The sequence below is a fragment of the Ranitomeya imitator genome, chromosome 2 (assembly GCF_032444005.1).
Source record: "Ranitomeya imitator isolate aRanImi1 chromosome 2, aRanImi1.pri, whole genome shotgun sequence".
Taxonomy (NCBI): Eukaryota; Metazoa; Chordata; class Amphibia; order Anura; family Dendrobatidae; genus Ranitomeya; species Ranitomeya imitator.
The window spans coordinates 199977031-199994386 of record NC_091283.1 but is presented as its reverse complement, the minus strand read 5'-3'; the positions used below and the strand labels follow the sequence as shown (position 1 = coordinate 199994386).

The window sequence follows — 17356 nt, the reverse complement described above, 5'->3', positions numbered from 1 at the left end:
GAGAACAAAATTATGTGAATCTGCGGAAATCGAAATGCACTCGGATATCATCCGAGTGCAGTCTGACAATTTCCATACAGCATGCTGCGATTTTTTTCCCATGCTGAATCAATATGAGAAAAAAAATAACGATCAGCACTGTCCCATTACATATCATTGGTATGAGTGCAATCCGGCAAAAAAAAATAGAAGTCGTCCAATTAATATGGTGATGTGAGCGAGCACTAACAGTGAGCACATTACACAATGTCAGGATTCCAAATTTTATACTGCCTTGCAATGTATAGAAATGTAAATAGGATTGGTGATAATAACGTGTTGATCAGTGGGGACCAACTGCTAGGTCCCCCACTGATACCGAGAAAGGAAAGACCACCTCTGTTCCATTCATCCTCTATGAGACGGCCTGAGATAGTCTAGCTCTGTATTTGGCCTTTTATCACAGTCCCATGGAGAATAAATGGAACGAGTGGTGTGCATGTCCAGCCACCGCTCCATTCAGGCAGGGCTCTGCAGAACCCCAATCTTGGAATCGTGGGTGGTCCTAGCAGCTGGCTATGGAAAGGTGATAACTGCTTTGTATAGAAGGGAATCTATCAAGACAAAATGACTGATCAAACCAAGCACAGGCGCTGTGTACCCTGGGCATGTCGAAGCAGTTCAGTGCACCTTCTCCACACTTCTATGCCCCCTGTAAAGAGAGCTGGCAATCAAAAAAAAAGATGGAAAAAAATTAAGTAGATGGGAAAGTGCACTTAACTGTCAAGTCCCACTGACTGTGCTTGGTTTGAACAGTCATTTTGTACTGACATGGTTGGATATCGAGTAGGGGCGGCACAGCACCATTCAGTTCATTGGATTGGCGCTGTTTTTAGGAGAAGGCAGACATGTTTTCCTATTCGTGGACAATCATTTTAAAATTAAACCCGAACCCACTTTGTTCAAGTGAAGGGCACGGGACCCCAGTTCTTGTGAGGGTCCCCAGCGAGCAGACGCTTCTCACCCGTCCGGGGGTAGATCTGAGAAAGCCCCTCGTATGGTACAAAAGGGTGAATGTTCTTGAGTATGTATTTGGCCGGGATTGTCTAATAATGCGGGCATTTTGTGTTCTTACTTTTCTAAAGCTGTTCGTGCTGACCGGATGCGAGGAGGGCGCAACAAGTTTGGGCCCATGTATAAGCGGGACCGTGCCTTAAAGCAGCAGAAAAAAGCCCTGATACGGGCAAATGGCATCAAACTGGAAACTGTGCCGCAGATTATGTCCCCGGCTCAAAGTGACTACACCATCACCAGCAACATCCATACGATTCACCCGGTCTCTAAAAATGTGCCGCCAAACCCAGCTCCAATGGCGCCGGTCGAATATGACAGGGGACCTTTCAGTGCTCCACCATTGGGAATGACTATGCCCAACCACGCGCCTCTGTCCGGCTACCATTATTCCTCGTTCCAGAGCCGCGCTATCAAATCCGAATACCCAGACCACTACACAAATGTGCAGGAACCAGCTCCAGTAGGACCCTACGTATACACCGAGCCCTACACCAGCACTTCTCCACCAGATATGCCCGAAGTCATCCTTAAGCTCTTACAACTGGAGCCGGATGAGCCTCAAGTAAAAGCCCGGATATTGTCGTGCCTACAGCAGGAACAGAACAAGAGTCGGCACGAGAAACTCAGCATGTTCGGCTTAATGTGCAAGATGGCCGACCAGACTCTCTTCTCCATCGTGGAATGGGCCCGAAGTTGCATCTACTTTAAGGAGCTGGAGGTAAATGCTATTTTTCGTTCTTTGTTCATGACATTAACTTAATATTTTACAAGGAGCACCCATATGGAACTGATACACTGTGGATTTCCACAGCAAAAAAAATTTGCCCCAAAATTTTGCAAAAATACAGACGTCTATATATCACGGCTTGGGGACAGATCCCAACTTTAGGACTGACCATGTGGTTGTTGGGTTCGGAGTAGGGAACCCATGGGTAGTTCTGAAGTTGTGTTTGGTTTTCAGGTCGTGAAATATTGACGACTGAAATCGGCAGTGGATTATCCACATGCAAAAAAAAAATCTGCGGCATAGTCACTATGCAGGAACCAGGGGCAGACATCTCATTGGTGCAACATGTGTGGCTGAACCGGGGCCCAAAAGGTAAGGGGCCCATTTCTAGCTCCAAAGAGATGGAATTTTGCATTATTTTTGATGAGATATTGGGCTGCAAATAACCTATATATTCTTTTTGCCCTTTTCGGTCTGTGTCCACCAGTGGCGGGAATGTACACATGTTCTCGCAGGCCCTATATACAGTGGATTTTTCAGATGGAAAAATCCACTACGTATTAAATTAGCAGCATTAAAGGGAACCTGTCACCCCGTTTTTTCAGATTGAGATATAAATACTGTTAAATAGGGCCTGCGCTGTGCGTTACAATAGTGTATGTAGTGTACCCTGACTCCCCACCTATGCTGCGAAATACATTACCAAAGTCGCCGTTTTCGCCTGTCAATCAGGCTGGTCAGGTCGGGTGGGCGTGGTCAAATCAGGCTGGTCAGGTCGGGTGGGCGTGGTCAAATCAGGCTGGTCAGGTCGGGCGGGCGTGGTCACAGTGCTGTTTCTTCCCCAGCTTTACGTTGGTGGCGTAGTGGTGTGCGCATGTCCCAGTGCCGAATCCACTTGCGCACACGTTAAGAAACAGCGCGCGATCTGCGCTATTACTGTCTTCGGTGGGGGCGGCCATCTTCCTGGGGCCGCGCGTGCGCAGATGGAGTGCTTTGCTGCACGGGGCTTCAGGAAAATGGCTGCGGGATGCCGCGCGTGCGCAGAAGAGATCGCGGCGGCCATTTTCCTGAAGCCGAGTATGCAAAAAAAAAAATGCAAGATTAATTGGGTCCTAAGTTTACAACCCCATATTAGTTGGCTTATTTTGTACCAGAAATGTGCGCCACAATTTTTGCATATTTTTTGGCACATTGGGTCTAATTCATCTTCCTCTTTTTTTTTAAGTCACTTTTTATTTTGGCAATCGCTGACTTTATGTGCCCCAAATTCTTCAAAATGGCGCATGTGGTTGTTAAAAATCAAAAGCGCTCTCTATTTTTGCAACCTTTTAACTGAAAAAAAAACCTCTTTTTACAAAACCGCGCCAAAATAACTAGCGTGCATAAAACCACTCCAGTGAGGAAGTGGAGCGCAATTTTTAAAAAAAGTTATGAAACTTTTTTTTTAAAAAAAGTCACGATTGATGAAACGGTCGAAAACACTGAACACACAATGGTGAACATAAAAGAGAACAAACAGGCTAAGACATAATAGACTTTTAACATCTTAAAGACCACCGATTCAAATTAAAACGTCTGAAAATCTCAGGAGTCTCAGCTACTGGGGGTAGCCGAGAACCTGGAGAACATGATCAGGAACGGTTTTTCCGGTCCCTGATTGCTGTTATTCAATGAATAACGGCAATTACGCAAAAATTAAAAATAAAAAGTGTGTCCGCTATAAAAATAATTTTTTTCTCTTCTGACATGATATAACATGTCAGAGTTGAGAGAAATGATGTCACCAAACCCCCCGCAGTACCTCCGCCATCCCCCAGGTCCTCCTGCTCATACCACGGCTCTCCGCGAGCGCATGTACAGTGTGCCAGCCGAGAACTGCAGGGAATTTTACCATTTGTTCCTGACTTTTGATCTCTACTATCACAGTGATCAAAAGCCCAATAATTAGTAAATCATCACTGTCTCATCCCCTTAGTCAGATTACATTATTTTTAAGACGACGATGTTATGAGGATTAGTGTTGAGCGCACTCATGTTTGCATCAGATATTCAGTTATGTGCCAAAGTATCGCGGGCGCTCGAGTGACATGTTCGAGTCCCTGGCCCACATTTTTTGCAGAGGTTAGACACCCCAAAAACATGCAGGGATTGCCTGCCATACACAGGCTATCCCTGCGTTTTTTTGGGTGTCTGACAATGAAACGTGACCGTGGGGATTTGAGCACCTGATACAAACTCGAGTAGCGAGCAGTTGCGCTCAACACTAATGACGACCTAATGTTATCAAATTCTGTGTAATACCTTTGAGTTCAAAATCTTCACTATACCACTGGATAAAATCCTTGAGGGGTGTAGTTTCCAAAAAGGGGTCATTTATGGGGGGTTTCTGCTGTTTAGGCACCTTAAGGCCCCTGCAAATATGACAGGTCGCCCGCAATCTATTTCAGCCAATTTGTGTTCCAAAAAATTCAAATTCCGCTTTTTCCTTTCCGAGCCCTGCGGTTTGTCCAAACAGAACTTTTTGATTACATGTGGGGTATCGCTGAGCTCGAAAGAAGGTGGGTAACAAATTGTGAGGTCCATTTTTTGGCGTTACTGTTTGAAAAAGTGAAATAATTGGGGCTAAAGCAACATTTTTGAGGCAAATTTTTTTTAAATTTTTTTAATTTTGCTTTCCATTAATTCCTGTGTATCATGTGAAAAGTTAGATTTTTTTTTCCTGAGAACAGTTTTGAAGTATTTGACAGGTGCGGTTTTTAAAATGGTATCACTTTTGGGAAGTTTGCGTTAGATGGGCCCCCTCAAGGTACATTGAAATTTGAATCGGTCCCTAAGGGTATGTGTCCACTTTCAGGATGGCCGGCGGTATCGCCGGAGCGGCTTAGCCGCTCTGCGGTAAGCCCCGCCCCCTTTCTGGGACGCGATGATGCCGGATGTGTTCACAGCACACATCCGGCATCATCGCTCCCCACCATAGGGCCCTGTGCTATATCTTGCGGCGGCGCAGCGTCGCCGCAAGATATACGGACATGCTGCGATCTGAAAAGACGCGCAGCATGTCCGGAGTCGCAGGGCCGCCGCGTGCGTGTTACCACGCATAGTGGAGACGGGATTTCATTAAATCCCCTCCACTATGCTGTAACATCTGGACGCTGCGTGTCTGACGCTGCGGCTCCATGCAGCGTCAGACACGCAGCGTTAACTGCACGTGGACACATACCCTAAAGAAACAGGTTTTGTAAATTTGTTGAAAAAAAAATTAAAATTTGCTGCTAAATTTTCAACACTTCCAACATCCTAACAAAATAAAATGAAGTCTGAAAAACGATGCAGAAAGTAGACATGTGGGAAATGTCATTATTTTGTACAGCATGACTAACTGGTTTAAGGATATAAAGATTTAATGTTTGAAAATTGTAATTTTCTTTCACAATTTTCACCGAAATTGCGATGTTTTCACAAATAAACGCAAGTCATATCAAACAAATGTTACCACTATCATGAAGAACACTATGCCATGAAAAGACCTTCTCAGAATCAGTGGGATCAGTTGACGCGCTCCAGAGTTATTCCCACAAATGACAGTGGTCAGAATTTGGCTTGGTCAGGAAGGTCAAAATTTGCTCGGTCACTAAGTGGTTCAAAAGGTATCCTCTTCCAATGAGCAAAAGCAAGAGCTAAGGGGGGGATTTATCATTCTCTTTGCAAAATTCTGCATTTATTTTTCAAAGTGTGGAACGATGTTTAAGAAATCAGGAAAATCTTTGGATAACCCATTTCTTTCTAGAGCCATTTCTCCATTTGTTTCCAAGCTATGTGAGCGGAGTAAGAGCACACCAATATGACGTGCGACAACATTTGCAGACACAGTGATAAATTCACTCTAGGACTTGTTTTTTTTGGAATCCACTCCTGGTCTTGGTTTAACCCTGCTGTTCTGTTTGGTCTGGGGAGACCTATTTTGAACTTTGGTATTTTTTGGGGTGTTTAAGATGCGGTTCTGAAACTTGTGGTTGATTGACTTAAATGAGGATGGGTCGGTCGGCCACGGGTTTCAGAGCCGCATCTTGAATATTTTAAAGAATATTGAAGTTCAAAGTCGGTCATTTTTGACCAACAGAACAGCAGGGTTAAAAAACTGCATGTGAAAACACCAGTCTTGCGCGACGTTCACACTAGGCGTTTTAACTGCATTTTTTTTTCCCCGGCAGCAAAATCTGAGCTCTTGGCAGGAAAGAAGCTGCGGAAAAAACCTACGTTTTTGGTGCATTCTTGGCTGCGGTTTTGTCACGCTACATTTGTCTCTTGCTGATAAATTTTAGATAAATAATATTCTATTTAATCGGGTTTTGGCACAAAAAAACGCTGCAAAACCTGATACGTGCATTTTTTTTAATGCAGATTTTCAGTGTTTTTTTTTTTAACCACCCATTACTTTCAGTGGGTGAAAAATAATAGACATACTTTCAGTGGGTGAAAAATAATAGACAGTGACATGCTCTATTGTGCAAAAAGCACAAAATACAGATGACAAAAAAAAAACCGTGAGATTTCTGACTTTGCTGGTACTGTAAAACGCAGCGGAAAATTTGCATTAAAAAAAATGAAAAATAAAAGTTGCAAAAACGCCTAGTGTGAACATAGCCTTAGACTAAATACAGAAGTGGTGCATGTGTTTCTATTAGACTTTTCCTCTGATTGTTCCACTCCTGATTTTGGCTACAAATACTGATGTAAAATACTGATTGTGTGCACGTGGCTTTAAAGCATGCCTTTCCCTGCCATATATTATGCAACTCCATCCACAATCCTTGGTTGCCCACAACATTCTCAATTATTAATGTGCACATTCTAATAATAGGAATAGTCAAAACTAAGATTTAACAAAAAAAAAAAAAGCATCTAGGAGCAAAGTTTTCAACATACCCCATACCAGAAGAAAGCCTGACTTCGGTGTGTCCCCACCTGGACACTCAATCAGCCCCTATCCAGGTGTCCACCATAAGCACAGGGTTTTTTTTTGCTGCACTTTCTGACTGTTTGTGCTGCAGTTTTTCAAGGTGAAAATTTTTACATAAAAATGTTCCATCAGCAAAAAAAAAAAAAAAAGCATAAAAAAATACTAAAAAGAGCAGCAAACCATGGGGCGACATGTCCAACCAAAGCCACTCAGAGAGCATGTGGATGTCAGCAGTGTGCGGCCCATTTTTAGGAGAAGGGTTGTGATTTTTATTTTTTTACATATGAGAAAATCAATGAAGAAACTCTGACTGTGGGCTTCTTAATAAGGCTTTTGGCTATATTCACACGTTGCATTTTTGCAGGGTTTTTTTTTTCTGCAGGCAAAATTTACTCTCTTGGCAGTAAAGAAGCTACTTACCAAAATAGGTTTTGGTGTATGTTTGCCCCGTCGTTTTGGAATGGATTAGATATCTCATTTGTCAGTACTAGTGATGAGCGAACATGCTGGAATAAGGTGTTATATGAGCATGCTCGAGTCCTAACCGAGCGTCTTCGGCGCGCCCGAATAATATGTTCGATTCTTATACCTGCATGTCTCATGGCTGTTTTAAATCCCCAACACATGCAGGATTGTCTAATTAACAGGGCTGTGTTGCGGATGTCGAAAAAGCCGCGGGGACTCGAAACGTATTTTTTGACACTCGGTTAGGGCCCAAGCATGCTCAGATAACACCTTATCCCAGCACGGCCGCTCATCACTAGTCAGTAGATGATTAATAAAGTTAGTTTTATTCCCCCCCCAAAACGCATGGTTGCATTATTAGGGTGTATTTGTAGGAATGATTTCTGTCTATTTTCCGTATGTGGTGGAGGTTTTGCAAACACCAAGACAAGGACTGGATGAATGAAGTAAGTGCTTCGTCAGGGATATGTTCACACAAAGCAGTCGTGCTGAGATTTTGGGCAATACTCGCTGCGTGTGGAAATCCATCGATCTTTTGATTAAAAAAATAAATAAAAAAATCAGTGTGATTCCTCAGTAGCAGCTGGCGGAGCGCACGGCTGGGATCTCACTTTCCTCCTGGTATCAATGGGGTGAGTTGGAAAGACTTTCCTCCATGATGGTTTCCTATATCCTACCGATTTATAACATTGTGACGATCATCACGGGAATTTTAGCTGTATGTCTACAACGTTTCACTGGTCGATTAGGATAAAATTCCCTTATGATAACGATTTTTATCTAAATGGGGTTGTTTCCGATGAATGGAACTTTCCAAAACGAAATGCCCCATTAGGTTATGTTCTCACAGTGAGTATTTGATTTGCACATTTTCGGCACCTATTAGGTTCACAATGAGTTTTTGACGCTGCGCATTTTTGAAAAGTGCAAGTAACCCATGTTACTTAATGGGTGTAGAAATGTTGCAACACCAAAAAGTTTTGGGAATTTAGCCTTAAGATTATTATTTTTTTCATTGAGGTTCATGTCTCTGCTTGATATGTCCTGATTTAAGCTGCTTTGTTTTTGATACTTCCTAGTATTTGGCTTCGATAAAACGTAATTGATACAGTCATGTTCAGATTACTTTTTTTTTTTTCTGATGGGAGAGTCAGAGATCAAACATGCCCATTCAAGTCAATGGGTCATCCCATTGGGTCACTGGATGTAGCTATATTATGTAAAATTATTCATCACACGGTGACATAATTGGAAGTGGCACGGCTCATGTACACAGCTGATATCCCGCAGCAATTCCCAGGATTCAACACTATTTTATCCTGTGCTTTTTAAGGCCAAGTTCCCATGATGAGTTAAATTTTTTTTTTAAGCCGCGTATTTTCGAGAAAAAAAAATGCAAATAACCTATTTTACTTAATGTGTACAGAAAATCTGCAACATCAAGGCCGGGTGGCCACGATCCGGAAGTGGCAGCACTTTGGACGCAGCGCATGTTCAAGTACCAAGAAAAGAGCGCATGTTCGCTGCGTCGAAAGCGCTGCCGTCTATTGAACGCAGGTAAATCCGCATGTGTTCACTGAACCGTGCGGATTCACCGTGTACAATACATTGTACGGGTGACATTTCTCTTGCGGAGACTCTCATTTCCACAAGAGAAATTGACATGCTACAGTCTGGAAAGACGTGCCGCATGTTCGTCTCCGCGGGTGACCTGCAGGCATCTGTGGACGTATAATGGACATTGAAATCCCATCCACTATGCTGTAACAGATGGACACTACACAAGTACGCAGCATCCAACCCGCAGCATTTACTGATCGTGTGCAAATACCCCAAAAGCTCATTTTAAAGGGACTCTTGTCACCTGAATTTGGCGGGACTGGTTTTGGGTCATATGGGCGGAGTTTTCGGGTGTTTGATTCACCCTTTCCTTACCCGCTGGCTGCATGCTGGCTGCAATATTGGATTGAGGTTCATTCTCTGTCCTCCATAGTATACGCCTGCGCAAAGCAATCTTGCCTTGTGCAGGTGTGTACTACGGAGGACAGAGAATGAACTTCAATCCAATATTGCAGCCAGCATGCAACCAGCGGGTAAGAAAAGGGTGAATCAAACACCCGCAAACTCCGCCCATATGACCCAAAACCAGTCCCGCCAAATTCAGGTGACAGGTTCCCTTTAAGAATGTAGGCTTCAGGGAATATGTCAGCACACAGTGATTGTTTAAACCAAGCACATGTGCATTCTTGGTGTGGCCACAATCTAAGCGCACGTACTTGTTTTCCATCTATCTTCCCCCTTCTCTGGCCATATAAAGTGAGAGCTGTCAATGAAAGAGAAAGTGGTGGAGATGGGAAGGTGCACTTAAATGTTTGGCCACGCCATAATGCACCCAGCAAATGTACTTGGTTTAAAAAGTAATTCTGTGCTGAGAATCCCAATTATTGTACTACACAGAACACGATTTGCTTCCTTCCATCGGTAATTATGTGAGTGCCATGTATAATGACCCTAGTTGCATGTCTATCCCATTTTTTTAAAAGCCCGTTATGGCCATACATTCTCAAGATATGTTTGTTTTCCAAAACCTAGTAAGGCCTCTTTTACACGTCGGTGTCTCCGGTACACGTGGTGACAGTTTCCACATGTATGGGTGACCATTATACACGTAGACCCATTCTATTGTAGGGGTCTGCGCACATGTTAGTGCGTTTCCATGCACATGTAGTATATCTGTTTCCAAAAGACGCTGACATGTCTGTAGAGGCAATGTCCAGTCCACATGCACACTGATGACACATGGGTGACATCCGTGTGTCATCAGTACGACATGTATCAGTTGCCTAGGAAAAGCAGTACAGTTAGCGCCATTTCTGGGGCGGCTGAGGGCTAATGTTCTTTTGTCTGGGAGGGGGCCAATATCCATGGCTCTGTCCCACCCTATTAATATCGGCCTGCAGCTGTTTGTTTAGCCTTTGCTGGTTAGTAAATATTGGGGGACCCCACAATTTTTTTAAGGGGTCCCCCTTATAATAACTCTTAAAGGCTAAGCAAATAGCTGTGAGCTGATATTAGTAGCCTGGGAAGCTTCAGGCTATTGACCCCTTCCCAAAATATTAACATCAGCCCCCAGCTAGTTAGGAAAAGTACATGGGACCCCACACCATCTTTTTTTTTTTTAGTTATTTATTTTATGCTCTTGATATACAGAGATGGCAGTGCTGACTTCAAGTCTCATTTACGTCACCTGGCCTCGCTGATTGCAAGGAGACCAGGCGACAATGAGAGCTGCATTCAGCACACGGCGCCTGGGAACAGTGCTAACTGAACTGCTTTTCCCAGGCACTGGTACATGTCACACTGAAGCAGCACATGGATACGGATAGCAGTGGTACTAATAATATTAGGATGTGAGAAGCAGGCCTAAAGCACGTGTTTCCGTGCTATAAGACTAGTCCAGTATCTGCTTCTCTCTGCAAGGCTCCAGGTGATTGACAGGTCTCTCCCATGTTTGTACATAAGAAGAGACCTGTCAATCAACTAGAGCAGTGAGGGGAGAAAGAAAAAATTGTGTTTTCTTTGAAACACCAGAGCATTTCAGAGAAATATACCTAGTAATAAACCTTGGCAATTGTTATATTGAGAAGTTGTGGACCTTTCTGATAAAGGGTATTTATCAATTTCTGGTTGTTTTCAAGATCTCTGCATAGAGTCGCTCACCGAGAAGATGCAGTTTTAAACCTGTGTATAGTGTTGACTAAGAAAGTGTCCTGGACATAGTATTATCTCAGTAGATGCACCACTCCAATAGATTGCTAAGCTACCAAACAAAGATAGTGCGTATGCTGTGGCTAACATCTGCAGTAGAGATGAACGAACCCAAACTTTAAAGTGCCGAGTTATTTAATTTATTTGATTTTCCATCTCCAAAGTGCGGGTCCCCATTGATTTCTTTGGGTTTCAAGTTCGGGTACAGTTTTAGTATCCAAACCAAACTTTGGACTAAAATGCATTCAAACCAGAACTTCCACGGGTTCGCTCATTCTGCATCAAGCCTGTGACCAGGAAGTCTCTTTATTGATCCCCTGCAGGATCACTTAATTTTGCAGGGGAACACCTGTTTCACCTGCAAAACAGAGCTGTCGTTACAATTGGCTGTGTGGTCTTGCAGGTAAAACGGCTGTTTTGATGGAAATATAAGTGATTGTTCCACGGATCGGTGAAAAGACCATAACGGCCCAGGGTTGTTCTGTAGCTTTCATCATTTTAAACCTTACCAATGATGGCCCTCCTCCTGCCCTTGGTCTAATAACACAGAACACACATTAATTCTTTTGTTGGATGGGGGGGGTCAGCCACAGGTATTTAGTTATTTAACAAGCCATGTAAATTATCAACAAAGCTGAACCAATATGCCAGACTCCCGATGAGCAAATCTGCCTTCAACTCCACCGCTTCATCTCCTGAGTAGCTCAACCGTCAGCTGTGACGTTTCATAAGGAGGTATCAAAGGAGCACGAAAATCAGAAACAGACAGTAAGGACATGTATGACTAAACCTAAAAACAAAGACATCTCAATAAGGGCAGGTGGAGAGTGGGCAACTCCAGAGAAGGCAGTTGGAAAGGGGCAGCTCAAGTTAGGCATGAGGCTTATATTATTATCGGTTGTTCCTCCAGATACATGTCCCCAACCGGGCTCACAATCTAGATTCCTTTGGAGTATGGGAGGAAACAGGAGAACCTGGCGGAAACCCACGCGAACATGGGGAGAACATACAAACTCCTTGCAGATGTTGTCCTTGGTGGGATTTGTTTCCAGAACTCAAGTGCTCAAAAGCCACCGTGGTGTCCAACCTGGAACAGGCTTTTTAATCAATGACTGGAAGCGGAGACCTTAAGATCCATATAAAACACACAGACCCATTTTTTTTCTTCCATGTTGGAAACTTTTCTCATTTATTTGTAAGATTGTCACATAATCTCACAATACACTCAATGAGACAAGAAAGCGAGCATTGCAAATTTTTTGCCTTACAGACGGGAAGACATGAATCTCTGAACCCATGGTGTAAATTGCTTGTCACATGGCATTAAAGACGAGGCACAAGCCATGTATTTTAGCTTTTACCACTGATTCGCATTGAGACGTAGGGTCCGGTCAGTACAGACAATGAAAAGGCACAAGTAAGGTGACAAAACAATTTAGTTTGTCTGGTTTGAGGTAATGATTTAGTATTTATTATCACCAACGGGGTCCAGGTGTCAAAGCAATAACTAGTCTTAGGAGCTCCGAGTGTCACCCGGGAGATATAATTGAAAGATGAGACGTTGAGAAATTGTGGATGAGGCTATTCCAACCACAGACGATCGATAGTGGTCATGTCCAGGCACATTTGGGAGCAGCATTAAGGAATTGGCAGGTTGATCTTTTCGTTTTATGGTTGATTTTCCTTTCTGTAAAGTATTCTCAGATTTACAGCATTGTACTTTAACGGCCGAAACATCAATTTCTCATTTAAGTAATCCGCTTCATCTTTTACCAGAACAAAGACATTTTCAAACTATACGAGAACTGTGGTCCCCGTGTACATTTACTGCCGAAAATCTAATATTCTTGAGTATCATTACTGTTATATGTTCATCATGAATGGCAAATATCATTGTTTGTACCAAACGTGCACATGAAGTCTTTGAGTTTTGTGAATGGAAGCACACAACGATTTTTAAACAGAGACAAACCCAAGTTTGAGTTTTAGGGCTCATACTCATTTGCGAGAAAAATGGAAAAGTGCAATCAGATAAAAAATTGGATTGTATTCTGCCTAATTTTGTTCAATAATTCCCTGCTCATCTGCTGAGAAAAAAAAATCACAGCATGCTGCGCTCGTCCCCATATCTCACACAAGACTCAAGTCAATGGGTGTGATAAAAAAAAAAAAATTCGCACAGCACTTGGACCATGCATGCTAGCATGCTCCCAGGCTATAAACATCTGCCTCCAGCTGTCGGCTTTTCCTCTGCTGGTTAATAAACTTTTGGGGGAGAGGGGGGGGGGTCCCACGACATTTTTTACAGAAACTAATTAATGAACTACATGTAAAGTAAGCTACACACACAAAGCACTGACTATATATCTCACTCAGGGCAGTCCCACACATCCAGATAATTCCGGTACCGGAAAAAATCGGTACCGGAATTATCCGTGTCCATGTGCCGGTGCATTTCTGTGGCACACGTGTGCCGCCTGTGTGCCCACTGGGTACCACACGCACCGTGCTGGGTACCACACGCACCAGCATCTGGTGCTGAAGCCCCATTCATATCTTCCCTGCAGCAGCGTTTGCTGTAGAGAAGATATGAATAATCGTGTTTAAAATAAAGATCTATGTGCCCACCGTCCTACCACCCCCTGTGCACCCCCCGCTGTTCTTAAAATACTCACCCGGCTCGCTCCCTCACTGGCGAAGCTTCCTGTCCTGGCCGCACCTTCTACTGTATGCGGTCACGTGGGGCACATAGATCTTTATTTTAAACACGATTATTCATATCTTCTCTACAGCAAACGCTGCTGCAGAGAAGATATGAATCGCGGCTTCAGCACCAGTGGGGGGGACAGCACTTAATGTAGCGCTGTCTCCTGCACGGCACACGGACAATCTCCGTGTGCGGTACGTGTTTTACACGGACCCATTGACTTTAATGGGTCCGTGTAATCCGTGCGCTCCCACGAACACTGACATGTCTCCGTGTTTGGTACACGGAGACACGGTCCGCAAAAAATCAATGACATCTGCACAGATGCATTGATTTTAATGTGTCTACGTGTGTCAGTGGCTCCGGTACGTGAGGAAACTGTCACCTCACGTACCGGAGCCACTGACGTGTGAAACCGGCCTCACATACATCTATCTACAAAAAGGCAGGCAGCACTCCAAAAACTTGTAGAAAAAAGTGGACTTTATTAGCCCATGTGGTGTGGCACCCTTTCATTTATATATACAGTGCTGTTCCAATTCTTTGTTATCTATCGGTATATCTATCTAATATATATATATATATTTTTTTTTTTTTTGAAAAAGCTTATTACATCCGAAACGTTGCTGCGCCGTTCGGGTATTAAAGTCCACCTATTTTCTTTTCTTTTTTGTGCTGCCTATTTTTGATTCTATTCTTTGATTCTATCTATCTATCGCATGACACTCGTCCCACTTTTCTGGATTGATATCACACCTTTTTTCTAATGGTGATGGGTATGAGCCCTTACAAGCAGAATACACTTCAGGAAACCTTGGAATTTCTTTTTTTTTTTTCATCCTGAAGCATCTTTTGTGTTGTTTGTGTGGTTGTTTCTTGAGCGCTTTTCCATTGGATGGTTTTTTGGAGAGTTTCCCAATTTTTTTTTTTCTGACCTCCTTTTTTTTCTGTTTTCTGGTCCTTTTTTTTTCCTGCTCCATTGAATAAAGCAAAAACCATTTCAAAATGTTCCAAAAAAAGTCTAGCCTTTTGAGCTTTCCCACTTACCTGTGTTGTCAAATACAGAGCAGAAAAACGGCAGAAGAATGGACTTGTCATTTCTTTTTAAACTGTTTGGTGTTTTTGAAATGGTCTAAAGCCTGAATATATGAAGAGTGAGTCATTTTTATGTAGTAATGCGTATTTTCATTTTTTATTTATTTTTACATTTTTCAGGTGGTTTTGGAGGCAGAATATGCCTGGAAAAGGCGGCGTGCAGGGGAGAGTTTCCACTCAGGGGCTTTGTCCACACGACATCTGCTTCAGGAAAAAAAAACTCTTCCAAAACCTTTCAGGCTATGTTCATTCTGATGATATTTTTTTTATTTTTTTTGGGAGTGGATACGCTGCAAAATCCTGCTCAGAAACTGCTTTCCTTTTTGCAGCGTTTTTTATGAGTATTTAATGCAAATTTTCAGCTGTGTTTGACAATACCAGCAAAGCGTATACGATTTCAGAAATCTCACGCACACATCCTTGTTTTTTATTTCCTGACCGTTTTGTCAAACAGCTACCTTTTTGCAAAACGTAGCATGTCGCTTCTTTTCAGCATTTTTGGAGCCTTTTTCAGTTCACCCATTGAAAGCGATGTGTGGTGCAAAAAATGCAGGTATCAGGTTTTTGCTGCGTTCATGGGGCCAAAATTTGATTAAACTGAATCAGATTTTTTTGTTTTAAAGCACCAACCTTTATTAGCATGCCCAAGAGAAAAACTTGCTTTTTTGACATTGCTTCTTTACTACCAAGACAGCAGGTTTTGCCTCTGGAAAAAAAAGCATCAAAAACGCAATGTGTGAACAAAGCCTTAGAATAAGTTTGCACAATGAGCTTTTGGTGTGTTTTTTGGGACTCGAACATTATTATTATTTGAGCATGCCGAAGACACTCTGTTAGCACATGAGCATGCTAAGATAACGCCTTATCTCCCAGCACGTTTGCTCATCACTAGTCACTAATGCTTGTCTTGTAGTTTGCTGCTATTCCTATATGCAGAGCAAAATGCTGGATGAAGTGGACATCTAATGAACATGTTGGGCTGATTATATCACCCGGCATCTAGTGACAGAAGTTTATTTAGCAAGCTTCACACACTTAAAGGGCTTCTGTATGTATACAGGAGTGACGAGTGACCGCAGCAAGTGCAAACACTCCACACAAGAGCGCATCCTGGGGCTAGGCAGGTTCCCAGTCGCTGCAGGATTAGGTGCAAGTCAGGCATGGAGAATATTGTCCGATTCTGGTCACACTAGGAAAACATTGGAACAATACAAATCATTACCCCGAGACTAGGTAAATAATAAGTCACTCGTAATATATTTACTGATTGTATATAAATATATTCGTTATATACACTATATATAATGTGTGCATATATTGGGGCTCTTGGGTGAAAACATTAAGAAATGTTTATATATATATATATATATATATATATATATATATATATATATATATTATATATATCACAGTACAGAAAAAATGCTTAGGACAGAAAAGAAAAAATGCTGCATAGCGACAAAGTAATTTTTTTTAAAAAAAACTCATTCACACATTGCATTTTTTTTCCTTGTTTTTTTTTTTTTTTTTTTTAGTGTTTTCCTCACAAAATAATTCAAATGAATTGACAAAAAAAAGCGCAAAAATGCTTGAAAGATGTGTTAAAAAAAAAAAAGAAGTAAGTATTGTAGATGGAGAATTTCTTGCCAACACTCTTAAAAATCTGCAGCAAAAAGCTGTGTGTAAACATACGGCAATGCAAGCCTATGGGTTGGGTCCGATTTTCATGGTGTAAAAATAATGGAGAAGGTGGAGAATTTTTTTTTTTTCTCTTCACGTCTGAGAAAAACGGATGCAGGAATGATGTAATGCGAAAGATTAGTCCAAGAGGTGTGAAGCTGGCGCCGTACTGTCCTGACAGTTTGCCGCCTACTCACTCCTAGGGTCCATCTACAGGAGCGTGGTGGCGAAAATCTCCTGACAGCTATGCTGTGGTTGGTTGCTATGGACAACAAAGACAATCTTTCGTTTACACTGTTTACATTAATCTATTTTTGGGGGGGAAATTTCACCTCAGATTTTTGAGTCAAAGCCAGGAGTGAGTCCGACACCCCTGATTTAATCACTGGCTTTGGGCAGTAAAACGCTTTGTTGCCCATAGCAACCAGTCACAGCACAGCTTTCGTTCTACCAGAGCGGTACAAAAAAACAAAAAAGCACCGTCTGAGACTTCCTGCAAAGTGAAGGAAAATTTGCAGATAAAAAAAGGCCTATCCTGCAGAAATGCATTAAAGAAGCCGCAAATCTGCACATGACTGTATCAATAAAGTTTTATCAAAAGCTAATACCAGGAAGAATCAAAAACAAAGCAACTTAATTTAAAACATGACATACAAAAGAAGAGATAAGAACTGCAGAGTCGAAAATACATGTAAAAAAAAACGCACACAAAACACAGCTGAAAAACCTAATATATGTGACAGGTGGCAAAAATCTGCAAAATAAAAAACAGACTAAAGTTCCCGAAATCAGCATTTGGTCAAAGGGCTCCTGAAGACGACTGTATTTTCGGTCCAAGTGTGATCCGACAAAACATTGGATCGTGTTCAGCCAATGTTAGTCTATGGGGCCGGGCACATGT

The 17356-nt window shown here is 42.4% G+C and overlaps 1 protein-coding gene across 1 annotated transcript in view; it reads left to right on the top strand.

The window, feature by feature from the left end:
• NR5A1 (nuclear receptor subfamily 5 group A member 1) overlaps window positions 1-17356 on the top strand; it is a 181534-nt gene that overhangs the window by 39568 nt on the left and 124610 nt on the right. The window contains exon 4 of the mRNA XM_069755547.1: window positions 1125-1771. Coding sequence (XP_069611648.1) covers window positions 1125-1771 — 647 coding nt within the window. The remainder of the gene's footprint in view (window positions 1-1124; window positions 1772-17356) is intronic.